At 38.5% G+C, this 19,396-nt stretch overlaps 2 protein-coding genes across 8 annotated transcripts; both read right to left on the bottom strand.

Moving 5' to 3' along the window:
• Nucleotides 1-2,626: 2,626 nt before the first annotated feature.
• On the bottom strand, nucleotides 2,627-11,602 carry LOC103711794 (AT-hook motif nuclear-localized protein 10-like). 7 transcript variants are annotated; one of them, XM_039119131.1, is made up of 7 exons: nucleotides 11,306-11,602; nucleotides 10,954-11,038; nucleotides 10,289-10,853; nucleotides 9,373-9,431; nucleotides 5,447-5,578; nucleotides 3,318-3,479; nucleotides 2,627-3,232 (listed from the first exon to the last, which is right to left on the bottom strand). In XM_039119131.1, exons 3-7 carry the CDS (start codon nucleotides 10,719-10,721, stop codon nucleotides 2,939-2,941), a joined length of 1,080 nt encoding a protein of 359 aa, XP_038975059.1. In that variant the 5' UTR covers nucleotides 10,722-10,853; nucleotides 10,954-11,038; nucleotides 11,306-11,602; the 3' UTR covers nucleotides 2,627-2,938. The 7 variants fall into 7 exon arrangements, with proteins under 7 accessions (XP_038975059.1, XP_038975057.1, XP_038975067.1 ...); XM_039119129.1 differs by having other exon boundaries at nucleotides 10,289-10,845; XM_039119139.1 differs by having other exon boundaries at nucleotides 10,976-11,038.
• A 1,824-nt stretch (nucleotides 11,603-13,426) lies between these two features.
• On the bottom strand, nucleotides 13,427-17,270 carry LOC103711820. Its single transcript, XM_039115944.1, has 3 exons — nucleotides 16,731-17,270; nucleotides 14,892-15,185; nucleotides 13,427-13,468 (listed from the first exon to the last, which is right to left on the bottom strand). Exons 1-3 carry the CDS (start codon nucleotides 17,268-17,270, stop codon nucleotides 13,427-13,429), a joined length of 876 nt encoding a protein of 291 aa, XP_038971872.1.
• Between the last annotated feature and the right edge of the window lie 2,126 nt (nucleotides 17,271-19,396).

Below are 19,396 nucleotides of genomic sequence, written 5' to 3'. Positions count from 1 at the left end.
GGTGTGCAGTAGACGTACTAGCAGTCACCTCCTTATATAGGGATTCTGGGACTAGCTTCATCGTCCTTGTCTTTTACCTTCTAGGACACTTTAGTTCCTCGTATAAGCGGCGCCGTGTAAAGGTCCATCTCTTCCAAACTTTTTTACTTGGTTTGATCGAAGGAATTCAAATTGTTGCATTGCTTTATTTGAGAGCTGACATAGGTGACATAGGTGATTCTTTGTTCCCTAGTGCATTCTTATCTCATCAAATTGACGCTTCATTTGCTAAGCGGTTACCAACTATTATTTTTCTTTTTTTGTTTGGTTAATGGTGATGTGAAATATGAAAGACGAGACATCCAAAAGGAGAGGGTAACAAACACACTGCAAACCCAAGCTCCAAAGGGAACAGACCTCAACAGACCTGAGAAAAGGTTACAAAAAAGCAGTCATAAACAATTCCCACAGCCCAAAACTCTCACAAAATAGACCCCATGAAAGCAGTCAAAACCTGCAAACTACACCAGAATCCGGCACCTACGTCCTGTTCGCTAACAAAATAATGTTTTAATAAGGCCCAATCAAATTGTTCCACGTGGCAATGACTAACAGAGGAGGTTCTCTAATAAGCAAAGTTTAGTCCTTCACTAAAATAAAACCAAGTAGCAAATTTGGGATCAGCTTAAGTTTTTATGTTTCTATTAAGTTCTCTGTTTTTTCCACATGTAGCTCTCTTGGATGTATTAATGTGTCTTCCTGCTACCAGGGTTAAAAAGAGGAGACTGGTTTGATCTCCCCAGACCCAAAATGATCCTTGAGATTAATGCAAAAATCTTTTGCAAGCTCTTGCTTATCGAATCTCTTGTAGCAACAAAGATGCACGTACATATTAGGAGGGAGAACCTGACAAGCTTATACTTGGCGAATTTACTCAAGTATATGAGTGAATAAGCTCGCGAGCTTATTGATCTCTTGGAGCAACGAAGGTACATGAGCGAATCCACTTGTTCTGATACGGAAGCAACCGTAGGATCGAAAGAGAGTCCTGTATTCTGCAATGCCGAATTTGGTGCCGCCGTTGGATTTTATGGTGCACGAATTCCATGGGAATTGGAGCTGACCATGATACTCTCAAAGGCCGAGAGAGGCTTGGTCTCAAAGATGCGCCGGCATCCATAATAAAATCCCGAGCATCAATTATACTAATGGGTGTTGCTTCACTTACGCAATGCTTCACTCGGGGCTACAGTTTATATTGACAGGTCAAGTGCATAGCTATTTCTGTAATTCTTCTTCTCAGCACAATTTGAGAAAGATGTTTGGAAACAGAAGAGAAGCCTGTAATTTGAAACAAGGGTCCACATCATATAAAATGAGCTCAAAATTTCGGAGGAGGATAAGATTTATTTTTGTTACAGATGATATGGAAGAATTAAAGGCTAGTACTTATCTCAACGAGACACAGAATTTAGCCAGCGCATAAATTTTAAGATGAAATCAAGCCCTCCTTTAGCACCAGAATTTTTTTTAAAAAAAATGGATAGAGTCTTCCATCATTAAATCAAGCGAAAAAAAAATGAAAATAATAAGTAATGAAAAACCGAGCCTTCATTATATCCAATTTAACATATGACGACTTCAATTTTAAGGGCTGCCGACTTCTGTAATTTAGCAATTGCGCCACCATTGTATATACCTGCTTTCCAATCTTTTTACGTCCCTCCTGCCCTCATATTTCGAGTTCAAGGCTGGCTTGGATTTAGGCAAGCCTGGTGGTTCGACACTATTCTGATATGTAACGATCATTTCATCCATTGAATTGGATTTTTTTTGTTTTTAAAGAAAGCCTCGAGCACATGTTTCTGTGACGAACAATGGCCCCCACGAGGTGCTTTCCCATTTACGACGGTCGTGGCCATTTACGTTAAACATGGCAACTTGAGTTAATAATTTTTGCCACGCATGCATAATTGCATGGCACAATTCGTACCATCTAGAGAAAAGAGCATGAAACACTACGGCGTGTCAACAATCAAAATTCTAGTGTTCATGCACCATCTTACGAATTATGAAATGCATTCTCATGCATCGAACGAAGATGCATAACATTTGCAAATGATTGAAGTTAAAAATGAAGGTTCTACACATCTTTAATGTATATCTCCTAAACTCTCCTAAAGCAGACCTTGGTGGACAGCCGACCGCCCATTGTGCCATTAAACCAGTCCTCATGGGATTACCCACCTAACTTGCAAGATGTTCTCTGCTTTGCTGCAGTTCTCAAGTTTCAACATACTTTCATTTGTCGAAGAAAATTCAAGTTTGCACCACTCCTGGTTGTTAACTGCATTTCTACCCATTCAACGTGAAAAAGATTATCAGCTAAACTTCTTGATCTCTGGTAAACAAGGAGAAAATCATAAATGAGCGCAGATAGGCCAGATAAGTGAAAGCATAGGGTTGATAATTGTTGCCGTTATTTCCACTCTACCATCTGAAAGGCTGTTATAATCTTAAAGAACAGAACGCAGCAGACAAAAGAGCTTTAGCATATATGTTTCATGTGCAGCCCAGTCCTTAAATAACCTATTAACAGCAAAATACATTCATTACCAGCACATCTCAAGCACAGGAAACCAAACAATTGCAGAATTGTAGGAAGTTACTTGGTCAACAAAAGCTACTTCTATAAATACTGGGGAAATAAAAACAAGCAAATATTTTTTGAACTACAAAGATACCCTTAAAAGCCATGATTACAGCTTTCAACAGAAAATTATGTTGCAAACTTGCCACTGGCAGTGGTATAAAGTTAGAGGCCGGGACAAGGTCTGTTTCCTTACTCCTCTCTCTGAAGGATGAAGGAAGCAACTTTTAAAGGCTACAAGGAAATACATTGATCCAACTCCTCAGACTTTCCTCCTTCAAGCAAGCAAGACTTCAAACTGAAAGTTTGCTAGTCGGGAATCATTTTCATGTCAGAATCATGTCTGTTCGGATTTGCAGAGTGTGACCAATCAATGGATGCATATGCAGACTGAATGTGCTGGCTTGAATTGTTGCAGGTACCACTTTGGTTGATGAGGCTACCAGGGTCATCAGATGATTCACTTGATGTCCCTTCAGAGGGTGGGCTTGCCGCCAAAGCGATCCCAAAGTCTGCCATTTGAGGAGGGGCTGATAAGGGTTCACGTTTCAATGGCTCTGGCTTTGGGCTTTTCCCTTCTGCAATGAAACTGCCCATGACAACCTGAGAATGCGTCAAAATTGGAATGCTTCAAAATTGGCATCTGAGAGAGGTGATGCAAATACAAGAACAGTAACCATATATGGACCTGCACAGGTGTTGCTGCCATCAACATTCCAGCCACACTACCCCCAAGAACACGACCATCAGATCCTGCTAATGCCACGCTCAAACCACCAGTTCTGCTACGAGTGCCACCATCCTCTGTAAGAAGAAAGGAACCTGATAGAGAGATGATCTCAAAGCGGCCCTGCATCACGTCACCATCAAGTGCTATTATGACACGGTACAAACATAAGATTATGAGCAACACACGTACACAATAAAAAGGTAGAAACAGTTTGTCTTTTAAACCATCCAAGGCTCATTTCCAAGTACTAGACACTGCATTGTTGGCCCCCATCCGATGGGCCACAATCCAGACCACAGCATTTAGCATGTCCAAAAATTAATTAATATTGAGATTATGAACAAAGAAATTGCCTGGAACAATCAAGAATCCACTCATGAAAATCTGATGAAATCTTCTGCCACTATCTGTGGTATACACCCAAGGTTCAAGGTTAAAGACATGGGAAAAAGAATAGGGGCATCAGCTGAATCCTTCTGGGACAAAGATAACAGAGCATCCAAGGAATAATAATCCTAATACAAAATAATAGCAAGATGGTCTGCCACTTCATTAGGAACTCTTGGACCTGGGTGAGTCTGACCAGTGATAAATTCAAATTTTGTTTTTTAGTATAGTTGACTACTTGGCTTACTAAGTGATAAATTCTCACTATTTGGCCTTTTATATTGTGTTAACATTATCTAGTAGCTAGCCCAAAGGTAAATGGGCAAAATGGTCTTTTTGGCATCATTAGTTTTTGTTGTCTTTGAGAAGAGGACAGAAATGCCTCTAGAATAGATAATTCAACACCTTCTTGCCATCTTTCCTCCTTTCTTTCTTCAGCCCATCAGAATACTATTAATCTAGCTCTATTTTCCTGATTTTCTTTCCTTCTCTACTCTACTTCATGCAGCTGCTTCTTTCACAGATTTTTGTAAGACAACTAGTTGAAGGTGGATCAATCCCTCCCTTGAAGAGACCACATGGGTACGTATTTTGCCAACAAAGATGTTCAATCACAGGATAGAACTCGAGTTTACTTTCATATCTTATCATGTGGATGGAGCACTTTAGTCTTTTACTTGTAAACAAGTTTAGTAGTTGCTCTAAATCACTTAGCAATCAATCAATCATAAATTGTAAAATCTTAAGGGAATTTGCCCAAGTGCCTTCCTCATTTTAGCAATATATTAGACTTGGCACCAAATAGCCTATGAGACAATCCAGATTTCATTTAATAGTTGAACTCCAGAACATAGCTCCCACCGATATCATTATCCCCTTCAGCCATTAGCTTAGGTTGTTTTCCGTCTCCAATCGTCCTCCCACATTTGTTAAGACAATTCTTTGGTTTAAATCTGGGAATATTTCAATTTTAAACACAGATAATCTGTATCTGAGAGTTGTGAGAATCTTTAGAGTAAGATACTACCATTGTAACAGAATTCATAAATGACATATCCAAACTAAAACCTAGAACAACCTATACATTCTTTATACTCAACTACTACCATTCAGGCAATGTAAAAAAAGCCAACTTCTTTTCTCATTATCCATGTAAATGAAATAAAAGGTCCACACAAAATAATTGCATTGTGAACAGAAAATGGATTTCAGATTGAATTAATTAGTTTTGCTTATATTCCTCAATGCATTAATATATTGATGGAGAAATTAACTAGGTCATAGAGAACAAGGATGCATTAATAGCTGCACCTTTATGTTTGAATGATAATCATCTTCGACAGGCATCAGCAAATATTATAGAGTTTACAAGATTTGCTGTATAACTAACTGTTTCACAATTAACTTATGTAGAGACATGAAAAACTTTTTTCATATTTCTCTATGGTTGAATATTTAATATTTAGCAGCGATTTGCACCTGCAAATCAAAACCAGTGCTCACTTTTTTTTAAAAAAGAGAGAGCTTCATATACTAAGAATCTTCATTGGTTAACAAGATTAAATCTAGAAACAGCATACAAGCATCTCTGCATTCAGATAAGCAAGTATAAGTGACATGGAAGAGAATGGTTTTTGTATGTCATGCTTCTAATCTACAATAGTAACAATATTAGCCAAAGCTTATTCCTGTGTTCAAACCTCGTATGTCACTGTTCCACCAGAGGTTGCTGGCTGACGAAGTGTGACATTACAGATGGCACCATTTGCTGAAAGTATACAAACTGTTCTAGGACCTTGCTGTGAGAATGCCATGATTTTAGAAGCCACGTCCTGCCAAAACAAAACAAAGACCTTGCGATGAATATAGATTTATCTTTAAGCAAACAAATATGTGTTCTAAATAATTGCAGAGCACACTCTTAAAGATGGGACAGATTCGAGAAAATTGAATGTATGGGGTAGTAAACAGTGTTTCAGCACCTCACATAATCAAGGAAAATGGCATCTTTTTCTAAGTATCAAGAAAGTGTTCATTGAAACCCATAACATATATTACGGTGTACTGACAATTCAAGAAACAAAGAACATATGATAGATGAAAGGATAATTAGAAGTGTGACCAGCAAAATTTTCGGCATATTGTCTTACTTTTAAGTAGGCTAAGGTATTTACCAGTAAAGAACTTGTATAGGAATTGTTTAACAAGATTTGTACATTTATATTCTATGAAAGCGATCTAAACAAGTTGCATAATGGTGAAGCAAATTATGGTGAGGTTAATATAGCGAAAAGCAAGTAATTTTGCAATGCAAGCTATTAGTGGTGAATTGACGTTTGACAGGATAACAGGTTTGTCTAAGTTTTAATGCATAGAGTGGCTGGATCTATTATCCTATTCCTATTTACCAAAACTCTAAGATGGCAAGGTCGGGAACAATCTGATGACACTCATGTGGAATCATGTACAACAAAAAGATGAAATTTCAAAGCAAGCAAACAAGGTATATGGTTATAAGGATGAAAAGAGAGTCATTTTCAGGTTAGAGAAAGTTGCAAAATCAGCTGACAAAAGACCCTAATTCTCTGAAATAACCAAACCAAAGACTCGTTTATATGTTGGCTCAGTCTTGAAAGTCTTTGACAAATTGTTATGTTCAGACAGGTTTGAGAAGGTCCAGTCTTAGTACAAAAGATAACAGACGAACAAAAAGAAGAAATTAGGGTGGACCTGTCAATGCATACAGACATAACAAGTATTCCAAAGCAAGTCGCAGTATAGGTATTGACATACCTTTGTTTTGATCCTCATATCCACATATTTGTATAGGATGATTGTACGAATTTGTAGATATTTTGTTTAGGTATGGAAATGACCGCATGATGTAACGAATATACCATCCTTTACTTCTATTTCTGGTGATACCCATTCTCCTACTTTGACAGCATAACATCTTATAACCCTACTATAAATGCAGAATCAATGAGGATATCATGTCTCACTCCAACAGCAATCTAAGAAAACAGATCTTCCTAATCATCTACTACCCAATTTAAAAGCAGAGGTTGGTATCTAGACCCTCAATTTCACTTACTACGACCACTAAGGTAGGTTGACATCTGATATTTCTTAAACTACCTCAGTCTCACAGTTTACCAACCAAGAAGTGTTATAGATCACTTAAATAAGTCAGGATCAAGATGGTTCCACCTCCTATGCTAGTTGGTACTGTGAGGATCCGTACGGGCGTGTATTTAGTCCCACATAGGTTATTCGCTGGGTAGATCTTGGATACTTATATAGGATCAAGAAACTCAAATAATACTTTTCAGCTAGCCATTTTGGGTGAGGCCTGGGTTGTTACAAATGGTATCAGAGCGAACCCAGCCCATAACCTATGTAGACTAGGGGACATTGCAGCACGGATCCATTGGGACTGACCACGGGCCGATCGTGGTGTTTGCGATTAGATTTGAATAGATTTGAACCCTTAGCCTGGCGAGGACGTTAGGACTTGAACGGAAAGAGTATGTGAGAACCCATGTAGGCGTGTGTTTAGTCTCATATCGATTATTCGCGGGGTAGACCTTGGATACTTATACAAGATCAAGGAACCCAAATAATACCTTCCAACTATCTATTTTGGATAAGATTCTGGATTATTACAAAGGTACAACTTCAAATAGAACCTGACTCAACCACAGGTGGGTCAACCCTTATGACCCGACTAGTTTAACTCACAAAAATATAGTTCAACCAACCCTGTCAAGCCCACCTAAATATAACCTACTGCAGACGTCTAACTAAATGAATAGATCTTCAAGATTTTGCTCTGCAAGTGAACTATGAGCATGAAGATCCCTCTGTCTAGTTGGATTGATAGTTGAAGCAAGAAGCATAGGAGGGCTGAGGGTTGGCACTCATTAACATCACAGGTTGTCATTGTTCGAGAGTGGTAGTTCACAATAAAGAATATATGGAGAGGGGGAGAGGGGGGTGGGGGAGAGGGAGAGGGAGAGGGAGAGGGGAGAGAGAGGATCACTAGATTCTAGCATTATAAGGCTTCATATGTCATTACAGGTTAAGATCTAGGATAAGCAACCTTTATTAGATAGAAGGGCCGTATTATGGCGAATGAGAGAAAAAACAAGGATAGGGCTTTGACACTTCAAATATTACAATCATTCAATGTAATTATCCTTTTAAAATATTATCTTGGCCATTGGATAAACCATAGATGGAAGCAATCCATCACTTTACTACACAAACCTTGTAACCTAGGCTTGCAGCAATAACTTGGACAATTTAATCGAATTGTTGGCATCATAGTCTCATAGGCCTGATTTATTCTACCATAGTATAGCACCAAACCGAACTATGGCTTTGACTTAAGCTTGACACTTCCATCTTCATGCTAAGAAGCGTGACAAAAGCCATCTTGGAACTAAAAATTTAGCTGGCCGAGAACTAATACAGACCGATTCTGGTCATTTTTATGCCATCAAACGAACCTTTTGGCAGGAGTAGAGTCATTTTCCTTCACATTTCAAATCCTCCTTCCTTCTCACAATAAATCAAAAACCATTGTATGGTTCCTTCTCAGAAATTACAAAATAATAATCTTTAAGATTTTACTTGACTAGTCTTGGCTTCAGTTTTACTGTAAGACAGTAGCAGTTTATCTAAAATATGTACTGGTCATGGCATATATAGGCTTTTTGAGTCCTGATGGTAAACAAATAGGTGCAATCTACCAACATGTAAAACAAATACTGTTCAAGTTACATCCTTAAAATTCTGAATTTATCCACTAGAAACAACGGTCAGAAGCTCTGATTTCAGTTGGAACAAATAACTTTGGATTTCAGCCATTTATCAGTTTGGCCTTTTCAACCGAAAATTTTATAGAGATAAAAAAAAAACATATATTGAAATTATATAAAAAGAATAAAGAGAAGTAGAATAAGTAGAGAAAAAACAAATCAGACGTCTTCTTAAAATTTAGGAAAAATCATGAAAATAAAATGTTTAAGACACAATGTTTAGAGTGTAATATGTCATTAGATTATTTAATGGCAATCTAATATACGATAATACAATGCTTATGAGTTTTGACCTCTATGATAGTTGAAATATGTCAAAAGATTTAGTTCTCTAAATCTATTTGAACTTAATACTGCAATGCGTTATGATGCTTAAGTTTTATCCTAAAGACAAAATTCTACCATATTTAAGGAAATGAAGAAACAGCAAAAAGTTTATATAAACATCTCCTACATGGAGTAAATTTGGCTGCAGCAGTTAATTTCATCTAAAACTCTTGAATTGACTCCATGTTTGGAGAAGCTGGCACTGAGATTTGGATGATGCTTCAAACCATTTATCAAACAGAACATTCGTACATACTTCCTTTTCTTTATGAATAAAGGATCCAAAACATCAAGATGATGGGCAAGAAAATAGAAAAATAATAAAACTAATTGAATTTATTGAAATTGAAGGGAACGTAGTATGGGGAAAACAGATATGTAAGGTGTCTCCCTCTCTTCTTTGGTTAGCTTGATCCTGCAATTAGAGCTTAAATATGCATAAAGAGATAAACTAGCATCAGTTTTTATACACTTGCCTCTCCAGCCTTAACAGTAATAACATGTGGAGTAAAAGCGATCCCTGAAGATCCTGAAACTACAAAGAATAGTAATATTAGTTAATTTAGACCAGCATATAGAAAATTATTTTAGAACCAGAAACATCAAGACATTAATGACTGAAAATTAAACAAGCAATGATGTAAATAAAGAAAACAAAAAAGTTAGGTCTAATAAGACTTATGGTAAAATGCTAGCTAAAATAAAGTTCTGGTCTTAATATATTGTTTGCCTTTTATCTCTAGCCATATCCCAAAAATAGAAACTTGAGTATTTTGAGAGAGAACTATGCAGGCTATAGAAAAAGCCAATAGTTATGTCATTGATTACAAGAGATCATCAAGAAAAAATGAAAATATAAAAGAAAAAGAGATATGATAGATACAACATATTCGCAAGACCTATTGACACAATGAAATTTGAGTAAGTTTCAACACATGCTCAAAGCAAAAAATCTTGATTTAGATTTGCAAGAATTAACATTGCAAGAATCAAGGTTTGTCATACCGTACTAATACCAAACCGGTATGCGGTACGGAGGGGTACCGACACTCGGTCCGCCAAACCAGATACCGTACCGAGCGTACCGACACTGTAATTGGTTGGTACCGGTACAAGATCTGATATGGAGATGGCAAATCTTTGCAAGAATACATCAAGATGTATATGCATAAGATACTCCTATTAGCTCATGTTTTAACACTCAAATAGTTATGCACAAAACAGTATACCAAAATAGAATTCTTTCATGAAGACCAATACAAGATGTGTTGTAAAATGAGCTAGTTAGAATTTAAGCAACACATCTAATTGGGGCAATTCCTTTCACATATGAATGACAAATCACGCATCAATACACTTTATAAGAGCAAAAAGTGGTAGCATAATAATTACCCAGGGCATCAAGTTGTTTCTTCTTTCCTGATCCCGGAGGGCGGCCCCGGCGCTTAGTTCCCAGATCTGACATTGGACTATTATGGTACCCCGAAACGGAAGGTCTAGGAATTAAAGCCAAAGCCATGCTACCATCAGCTCCATATTTTCTTGGCCTTCCTTTTTTTTTCTTCATTGGCTCACCCATGTTAAGTACACCACTTGGTCTAGTCCCTGACATACCATCGCCATGATACAAAGAGATAGGTGAATCCATGGGTTTCGTTACCGAAGAAGTCATAGTATCGAAGGATAACCGCATTCCATGCATCATTCCTGCTGAATTTGGAACTACCATGGGACCATTTGGTGCTGCAGCTCCATAGGAATTGCTCTCCACCATCATCCCCAGAGGCTGGGACGAGTTCAGTCTCAAAGAATCTCTACCATCCATTCTTCAAAACCCTAAATACCAACGCGCTACCTCTTTTCTTGGCACTTCCACTAAATCTTACCTCTTCTCAGTACAGAATAATACGATACCATATACTGAACGAAAACCCCTCTTTAAATCACACCTGCAGCTCTGAAAAGACGCCTTCAATGAATAGAAGAAAATTTACACGAAATTTCCAAAATTTCCAGAAAAATGAATGGCAAATTCCATGCAGAAAAAGGAAATTAACTGAAAGAGCATATCAGCATTACGTCTCCACTAAATCTTCCCTCTTCTCAGTACAGAATAAACGAAAACCCCTCTTTAAATCACACCTGCAGCTCCGAAAAGACGCCATCAGTGAAAAGAAGAAATTTACACGAAATTTCCAAAAATTTCAGAAGAAGAAAAGGCAAATTCCATGCAGAAGAAAAGGTAAATCTTCTCCATTTACCCACCCGCAAATATAATGCATTGCACCAACCCAAATTCTGCTATCAATTTTCTTAAAGAAAAGATAAAAGGCCTCCTTTCCATAAAATCCACGAAAAAAAAGGAATGATAATAAACAGCGGAAGGGGAAACTGAGAACAGGACACTACCTCAAAATTGATCAATAGACTGAGCCGCGAACGTGACGAAGCGCTTGGGTTTTCAGAGTTTTAGGGTTAACTCGACCTCCGAGCCAAGGAAAAAAAAGAAGACCCTAATTCCTCCATCTCTTCTTCGCCACCAAACCCTCGCCACAGCACACACCCAGACGAGGAATTGGGGGAAAACGATGGGAAATGGAAATAAATATTCTTGGTAGAGAAGGGAAAAAGAAAATTATCGAGACCGAGAGCTCGAGCTTCGCATGGATTTATAATTTAATTTGGTATTGGTTTTAGATTTATATCAAAGAATTTAGGCATGTTTTATTATCATATATTATTTTATTAGAACTTTGCCAGCTTTCCAGAGTCCAAATAAACTTTATATATATAACATAATTATTATTATATGTTAATATTTTTTCCGTCCGATTTGGCGCACCGAAAGGGGTGTTTCGTGTCACGCTTTCCCTCTCATTTCAAGTTCAAATAGATTGCCAGGTTTTCTAAAATTTTCCGAATCACGTGACGGAGAGCGAGTGGTCCCCGTCTCTCTCTGTGAGTAACACCACCATAGCTTCAGTAATCGTGTGGTTGCCATGGCACACGGATACAAATCTTTCATTTGTTACAACACCCTATTGATTCTGTCTATGGTGCATCATTCTGCACACAAAAAAAAAATAGACAACTAAGTTATTTCCTCTTTACCAAAACAAAAAAATTAAAGTTCATGGCCGAAAATCTTTGGGCAAGGATTTATACAATATTTGCCATCCGATGGCATATGATTTGATGACAATTTTGTATATTCATGTGCTAGCTTGGTCCTATTAGTTTCTTTAATTCTAAAACAGAACATGAGGGATGCAACATGCCTATAGTGAGTGGTAGAGGGAAAAAAGGATCGTCCAATCCATAATTAAAAGGTCGCCTAATTTTGGCCCAGTAAATACCAATAATAAATGACTAAATCTTCGCTTCGGCCCAAAACCAGCTCGTCCTCGAAACTCCCCCAACTTCGGACATTCGCCGACTTCCACGGCCAAATTCGGGGTGCCTCCAAGCAAACGCCGACCCGTTCCGACCAAGTTTGAGATGCCGACCCCAGCAATACACAGCATACGCTCCAACCCTCGAGCTCGGAGCGCTCCCTCGAGTATACCTCGAAACCCGAAAAATCGAGCCATTTCCGGTCTACACCAAGTTGGCCTCACTAAACGCCTCACACGACTACTTAACGAGCTCGGCCTCGCCAACAACCACATCCACGTGCGGACCTACACCCACTTATGTAGCTGTACTCCATCATATCGTCGTATCATGTCTCCGTAACCGGCCAACAGCAGTCAGACGGCACCTTGACTACTTCGGCCATACCCTGTTATAACTGTCAAAGCCCTATCATTCTTAAAAACGTGCTGTGCTGCGCGTCACTAGCCCACCTGAGCTGCACGCCACCAGCTCAGAGTCATACCCCTCATGATGGGGACTGACAGTGCCTCCGTCACCTGGGCCACTCCATCGAGGCTATAAATAGCTCGGTCACGTAATTCCTAAGGGACCTCTCTTTTTGGCGGAACCAAATCTGCCCACTCTAACTTGATTGTCGGAGGGTCCTCACCGGAAACACCAGTGAGGCTTTGTGCAGGTCTGCAGCCGTCGCGTAGGAGGCGGCTCCCGTCTTTCCCTTTCCAGTACCGGCGGCTCTCTCAGCTTCGCTGGCGTGGTCACCCTCCAGCCAGATTTGAACCACAATAGTGAGCATGTCAGATGGTACGTCGGTGCTACCCATTCAATAGCCATGTATTTTGTGTAAATAAAGAAAAATGAAGTCGTTATTCAGTTTTTGATAATTCTTCTTAATTGTTAAGTGTCTGGATTTTAGTATTCGAGAAAGAGCTTAATTGAATATGCATAAGAGTTAGGAAGACGGGTCACAACCATCCTATGAAAGAGATGATATGCGATGTATATATGCAAATTAAGGGGTCAATACTGAATAGCACAGTGTATCATCTTTGTCTCCACCCTTGTCTTTTATGGTAATAATTTATGACAATTCTCATTCCATAGAACTTTTAACTTTTTTGATCTTAGATATGAGAGGTAGGATCGATGGGTTTGATCTCAAATGACAAAAGTGAGGTGGATGGCATGTGCTTTACATACCTGTTTGACAACAAAGTTGCACAAGTCGTACATATATTAGAGGCTTTTTCCCATACTTCATCCTATTTATATTCCGTTCATATCTTCTATTGAAAAAAAAAGCTTATGACATATATTCAAGAGATGAAATTGCTTTGATGAGTTTATATCAAGTTTTTTACACCAGCTTGTTTTACGTTGTTATCATTAGAAGAAATGTATTCAAAATTATAAAATTCATCTACTGTATTCCTATATCAATGATACAAATGAAGGTGGCTTTGATGAATTTCTTGATTCATACTTCATAAAATGAGTTAAATAATTTATATCTCTTGTCAAGTATCTGTCAAGTCAAGGGTTAGAGCCTTGCTATAGAGGAAGAGAAAAGCACAAGGAGCAAATAGTTAATGTAGTGTTTTTTTTTTTTAAATTTTATTTTGTTATGCATAACTTGCACGATTCTCCATTTACATGCGTAGTTGCAAGGTGCTTAGTTTCTTTTTCTTTCAAATGCATGCTAGGGACCTAAAGGGGAGGAGAAATATAATTGCATACATATACTAAAATAAATATATTGTTTCTAAAGGCTGCATGAGTATTTTGTTAAAAAAAAGATAGCTCAGTGCACGAGGCTCTTGTCCTTGGTGCAGTGAGAGTTTGTTTCTGTATTTCAAATCCATAACCTCCAAATCATCGTAGAGAAACTTCGCTGTTGCACCAATGCTTACTCTCTAACATAAATATTTTGTAATCAAATATATATTCCAAACTCGAGTAAGTGAAACTTCATACTCCCATAGAGAGCAAATCTAAGAAAATTATTCCATGCAAAGAAAGTTGTTATTTTCTTGAACATAATACCATTCATAACTTTTCTATAGTTGTTTTATATAAGAGAAAGTATTTGCAGTCACCATACTTATGGATCATTTCTTTTAGAAAAAAATGAAGCAAAGTCCAATCACTTTCATTCAGATAATTATAAACCATTTCAAATTTAGGGCTGTAATGAATGCAAACTTCATGTAATCAGCAGACGAGTACATGTTCGAAAAGATCAGCAAATTAAATAAGAAAATGAAAAGCTCTGGCTCTCAAAAGTTGCATAACTGAACTTGTTGAAGGATACACGGAGGGGTTTTTATGATCTAACGCCAAACATGTCGCATGGAGGAGCCAAATCTAAAGGAAGCGCCCCGATAAAGTAACACAAACAAACACACTACCGGAAAGATGGTAAGCTCACACACAAGCGGGACAATGTCCTTTTTCTGTGCCTTTCTTTCGCCATATATATTTAGGTAGATGTTAATTGCGAACGCCACTAACAGAGCCAGCAATGCGAGCGAGAAAGACACGGTAGCCAAAAGTACTTCGTAGGTAGCGAGCGGCGGAAGTCTTGAACTCTGTAAGATGAGGTTAGGAGAGACAAAAATAATACCAAAGCTGCAGCGGCAAAGGACAATCCAACCGCATATAAATGTGAGAAAACTTTGAAAGCAGTCCTATGGAGGGAAACTGGGTTCTCATTAGCATCCGTATCGCCTGGTATGGAGAAACTAGAAGCAAAGATCACAGCAATTACAAGGCCTGAGTATACTTTCCCCATCTCCATCAGTTCTCGTTTGCCTTCCTGAACCATATGCTTGTGTTTCTCGTTGAAAAGTTCTTTAGCTGTTTTCTCATCTTCGTTTCGGCTATAATTTAAATCTTTACGGACCAATCTTTTCACCCTCTGCACCCAGTATGAAAGTAATCGAAGTAAATATACAAGCAACTTTATGTACATTGTACAAATGTCTGCACCCAATTTGAAAGTAATCAAAGTAGATATACAAGCAACTTTTGTGTACATTGTGTACATGCACACGTAAACATCTCTTTTTAACAGACATAAGATTATTTCAAAGAACTAATCTATAATTTGAAATTTTGTGCAAAGCTTGTCCTATATTTTTTTTAGCAAAATGGAAGGAGAGACCATCGTATGTTTTACTACATATGAAATGAGTACGAAAGGGAAAAACATGACGAAAATAATTAAAAAGAAAAGAGAAGAAAAAAAGAGAGAGAAAAAAGCATGAAAATGATGGTGAAAGCGAGCTAGCCCAAGAAACAACACCCAGCACAAATAACTCGGCTTTAGAATTGATCATGGGCCAGGCCTCAGGCTACACTATATTCATTTTAGTCAGGCTTCGAGCTGGGATTAACATTTTATGTGCCCAAGCCCAGCCAATGATCGATTCTACTCAGCTTGCATGGTTGACTACATCTTATGCAAGATTTTTTAATATAATTATTTTCTCAAATATTATTATTCAACATCAACGTGGTGATCTGCGGAGGCTTCTACTTCAAGAAACACCCTAATGATATTGAATGAGAAACGATTAAATTAAAATTGGTAGGTTATTTGCTTCTCTTATCTCAAGCTGTTAATTTTGGTAGCAACATAAAATAAATAAGAAAGTCAAATTGTTGAATTAAAAAATTATATATATTGATTGAATATTGGCTATCAATGTTTATTTTTAAAAGAAACATAAGCAGGGTAGTTATTAATAGGTTGGAGATATTTCCCCGCGATACACTTCAAAATTATGGACTTTGGCATGCACAAACACACACATGTGCATGATTGAGTCTATTTTACATAACATTCCTTTACTCAACTTTTCGAAAAATTTCTAATAGAAGAAATATCAAATGAAACAAAAACAAAGCCCATTTGGAAACATTGAGCAATAACGTAAGAAATTAATGATTTGGATACTCCAATCAAGCTTGAAGACCATACTATAAAGTATAATAGTCAATTTATAGCAACTAGATGGTCAACGGTTTAAATAACCAAAAATAGGTATGCATGAGATATTCGTGGATGCAGATAAATGCACGACTTTTTTTAAATGTTTTTGTAATTACTGAGAACATATTTGAGATTTTGCTAATGCCTGTGGTACCATAATAATTAATCAATTGACCAAAAATCTCAAGTTAATAGAGAATGGTCAACGGTTCATACTAGGCTTAACGTGCTCTTAGATAATTAGAAGATAAATCCCGTTTTTCTAGTGAACTCTTCTTAAGTAGAGTTGTATGTCAATAATATTAATGAAATATTCAAAATTGCATATGCAAGTTTAGACTACTTTTTGATACAAATATTTTTTTTGTGCCAAGTAGGACATATCAACAATTGAATTGTATGCTACCTTTTCATTTACGAGGCTTAATGGTAGTAGAAAAAATGAATAAACACTTTTAGCAATCTTACCTCAAACCATTGGAGCTCATATTGCATTTGTGTGGCAGGAAAATTTTCTTTGACAGTTTCAAAAGCAGCATAATGCACGATGGTGTTTTGTGTTTTTTCTTCAATTTCAGAAAACAACCAAGACGGTAAGACTGGATTCATCCCTGTGGCCATTGACTCTATAATCCCAACAATCTTTTCCTGACCATGCAGAATTGCCACTTGAAGGACATTCCTCCCCTCTGTGTCATGCACTGACACAGATGCTGGACATACTGTTAAAATTTGCTTTACAAACTCATGAAGGCCAAGTGTTGCACCAAGAATTAGAGGTGAATCAGTCCATCGAAGTTTCTTATTAAATTCGACGGTGCCATCTCCATGACATGTGTCGTTTCTTTGTTTTCTCTGATTTTCATTACATTTCGAAGTTTCGTTTCTTTGTTTGCTGATCATGTCTGGTGGAGGTGTTAAGCTTTCGCTCGTGTGTGGTCTTCTTCCTCCCTTGGCAAAAAAATCCCAGTATTCAGGATCTTTAGCCAAATAAGCAATAAGGTCCATGGCTTGTTTATGATTTTTCTTCTGAAGTTCAAGGTCTTGAATTCTGGCGGACACTATCCAATAACAAAAGAGGTCAAAATTAATAATTTATATTTTTTTGCGTAAATAATGCAATAACCTAAAAAAAATGGATTACTGTTGATTTTTAATCAATATAAAGTGCTAACACAGTGAGTTTATACAAATATATTGAGATTAAAATTCAGAATTTATCATTTATTTGTGAGGGTTGTAAAGATCTGAATTTGGGCCCGTCCTTGGGCCCAATGAATTGAAGTCGGCAATGGATGCCGACTTCAATCTGTTCTTCGTGGTCTCCCCACGATTACCACGCCGGCCGAACGGCCAGCGAAACCCCCGCAAAACCCCCTCTCTCGCTCTCTCTCTCTTCTCTTCGTAATGAGAGTTAAGAAACTCTCAGAGGAGCCCCATCCCTTCCCCATCCCTCTAAAAATTTAAGCTTTCCCTCTCTTTTTCCCCTTTTCTTGAGAGGATTGCCGGAGCCACCGTCGCCGCCGGAGCCGCCATCGCCGCCGGGAATCCAATCGTCGACGACCGAGGTGAGAAAGACAACCTATTCATTACTTTTTATAAATTTAGGGGGGAGATGAATGAGGGGATGTTTATCAGTTGCAACTTCCCCTATTTCGGGGAAGATTTGGTGAATTTTCGGCCGGCCGGGTCAATCCGGCCGAAACGAGTTCGGCCGGAGGTGGGCGAACGGGGGCCGGGCTTCCCAGCCCCGGTCTCTCTCTTTCCTCCCTTTCTTCCCTCTCCTTCTTCTCTTCCCCTTCTCTTCCGCGCCGCTCGTGACAGCGGTGTGGCCGACGGCGGCTGGCCGAGCGCCGCCGCCGAGGGCCACGGTCGGCCGCCGAAGGCCGACCGGAACCATCCAGCCACCCCCCTTTCTTTCTTTCCTCCCCTTCTTCTTCTTTTTCTTTCTTCTTCTTCTTCTCTTCCTTCTTCTTCTTCTCTTTCCTTCTTCTTCTTCTTCTTTCTTCTTCCTGGGTTTGTTCTTGCTTTGATTTCCGTGCCTCAATTTTGGACCAGAACCTAAATCGGTTGGGGCTATGAACCGGTTTCACCTATTCCGTGAATTAGGTTTGATCTGGGTTTGAGTGAATGGGTTTAGGTTATGGTCTGAATCTGAGTCATAAATTTGGGTTAGTCTGACTTGAGTGTAATCAGGTTCGTCAATATTTGATTCTAATCTGGTCTGATCAGATCTGGTTTGGGTTGGGCTGGGGACCTGTTTTTGGGCTGAGTTGGACCTAATTGGATCTGTGGGACTGGGTTGGTTTGGGCCTGAGATCTGATCTGAATCTGTAATCTGGTTTGGTTCAATTGGGCCTAATCTGTGTTGGGCCACAATTGGTTTTTTGGGTTTAAAGGATTCTGATTTTTGGATTTAGTTTACTTGTTCTTAGGGTCTATGTTTTGATCTTGGGGGCCCATTCTTGGATCTATGAACTTAGGAGTTTAAGGGGTTGGAATTAGTTTAAATTATGTTTCATAGTTAATTAAATAATTAATGTTTATGTTTCCAATCAGGGGTTCGTGATATCCGTGGCAGGGATTGTTAAGCTAGCCCAGGTAGGTGACCTAGTGCTTTAAAGTAGAATTTTAACATGTATCTTGCATATGTTGATGTTATGATTTATTATTGGCATTATGTGTTAGAATTAGAATTAAATATTTAATTTCATAAACTGTTAGTACTTTACTATTGGGAGTATGATCATGACTTTGATTTGGAAATTTTTAACCATGTGGAAAGTTGATTTATTGGATTTTTAAAATCCGTGTGACTATAGTCTAGGCCTCGCCAATGGGATGATACGTTGGCCCTGTCGACTTGTACTGAGGAACTAGTTCCGACACCCGCGACCACCGGTGATAGAATAGTGGCGGCACAGGGGTGCGTTTTGCTCTTCGGAGCAGCTCGGTGGAGCGTGAGATTGGGCACCAGGGGGTGCGGCACAGTGATGCGTTGGCTCAGTAGAGCGGCCTCTTTCAGAGAGTTGTATTGGCACTTCGGTGTAACATGCCAACTGGGTGATGTGGCCGTAGTCATGCGGTTGAGTTATTTTGAGTCTCGGATCGGGTTTACGGATTATCCGTGTGGA

The sequence above is a fragment of the Phoenix dactylifera genome, chromosome 2, assembly GCF_009389715.1.
Source record: "Phoenix dactylifera cultivar Barhee BC4 chromosome 2, palm_55x_up_171113_PBpolish2nd_filt_p, whole genome shotgun sequence".
NCBI lineage: Eukaryota > Viridiplantae > Streptophyta > Magnoliopsida > Arecales > Arecaceae > Phoenix > Phoenix dactylifera.
The sequence above is the reverse complement of the archived record's forward strand: the minus strand, read 5'-3'. Positions and strand labels throughout refer to the sequence as shown.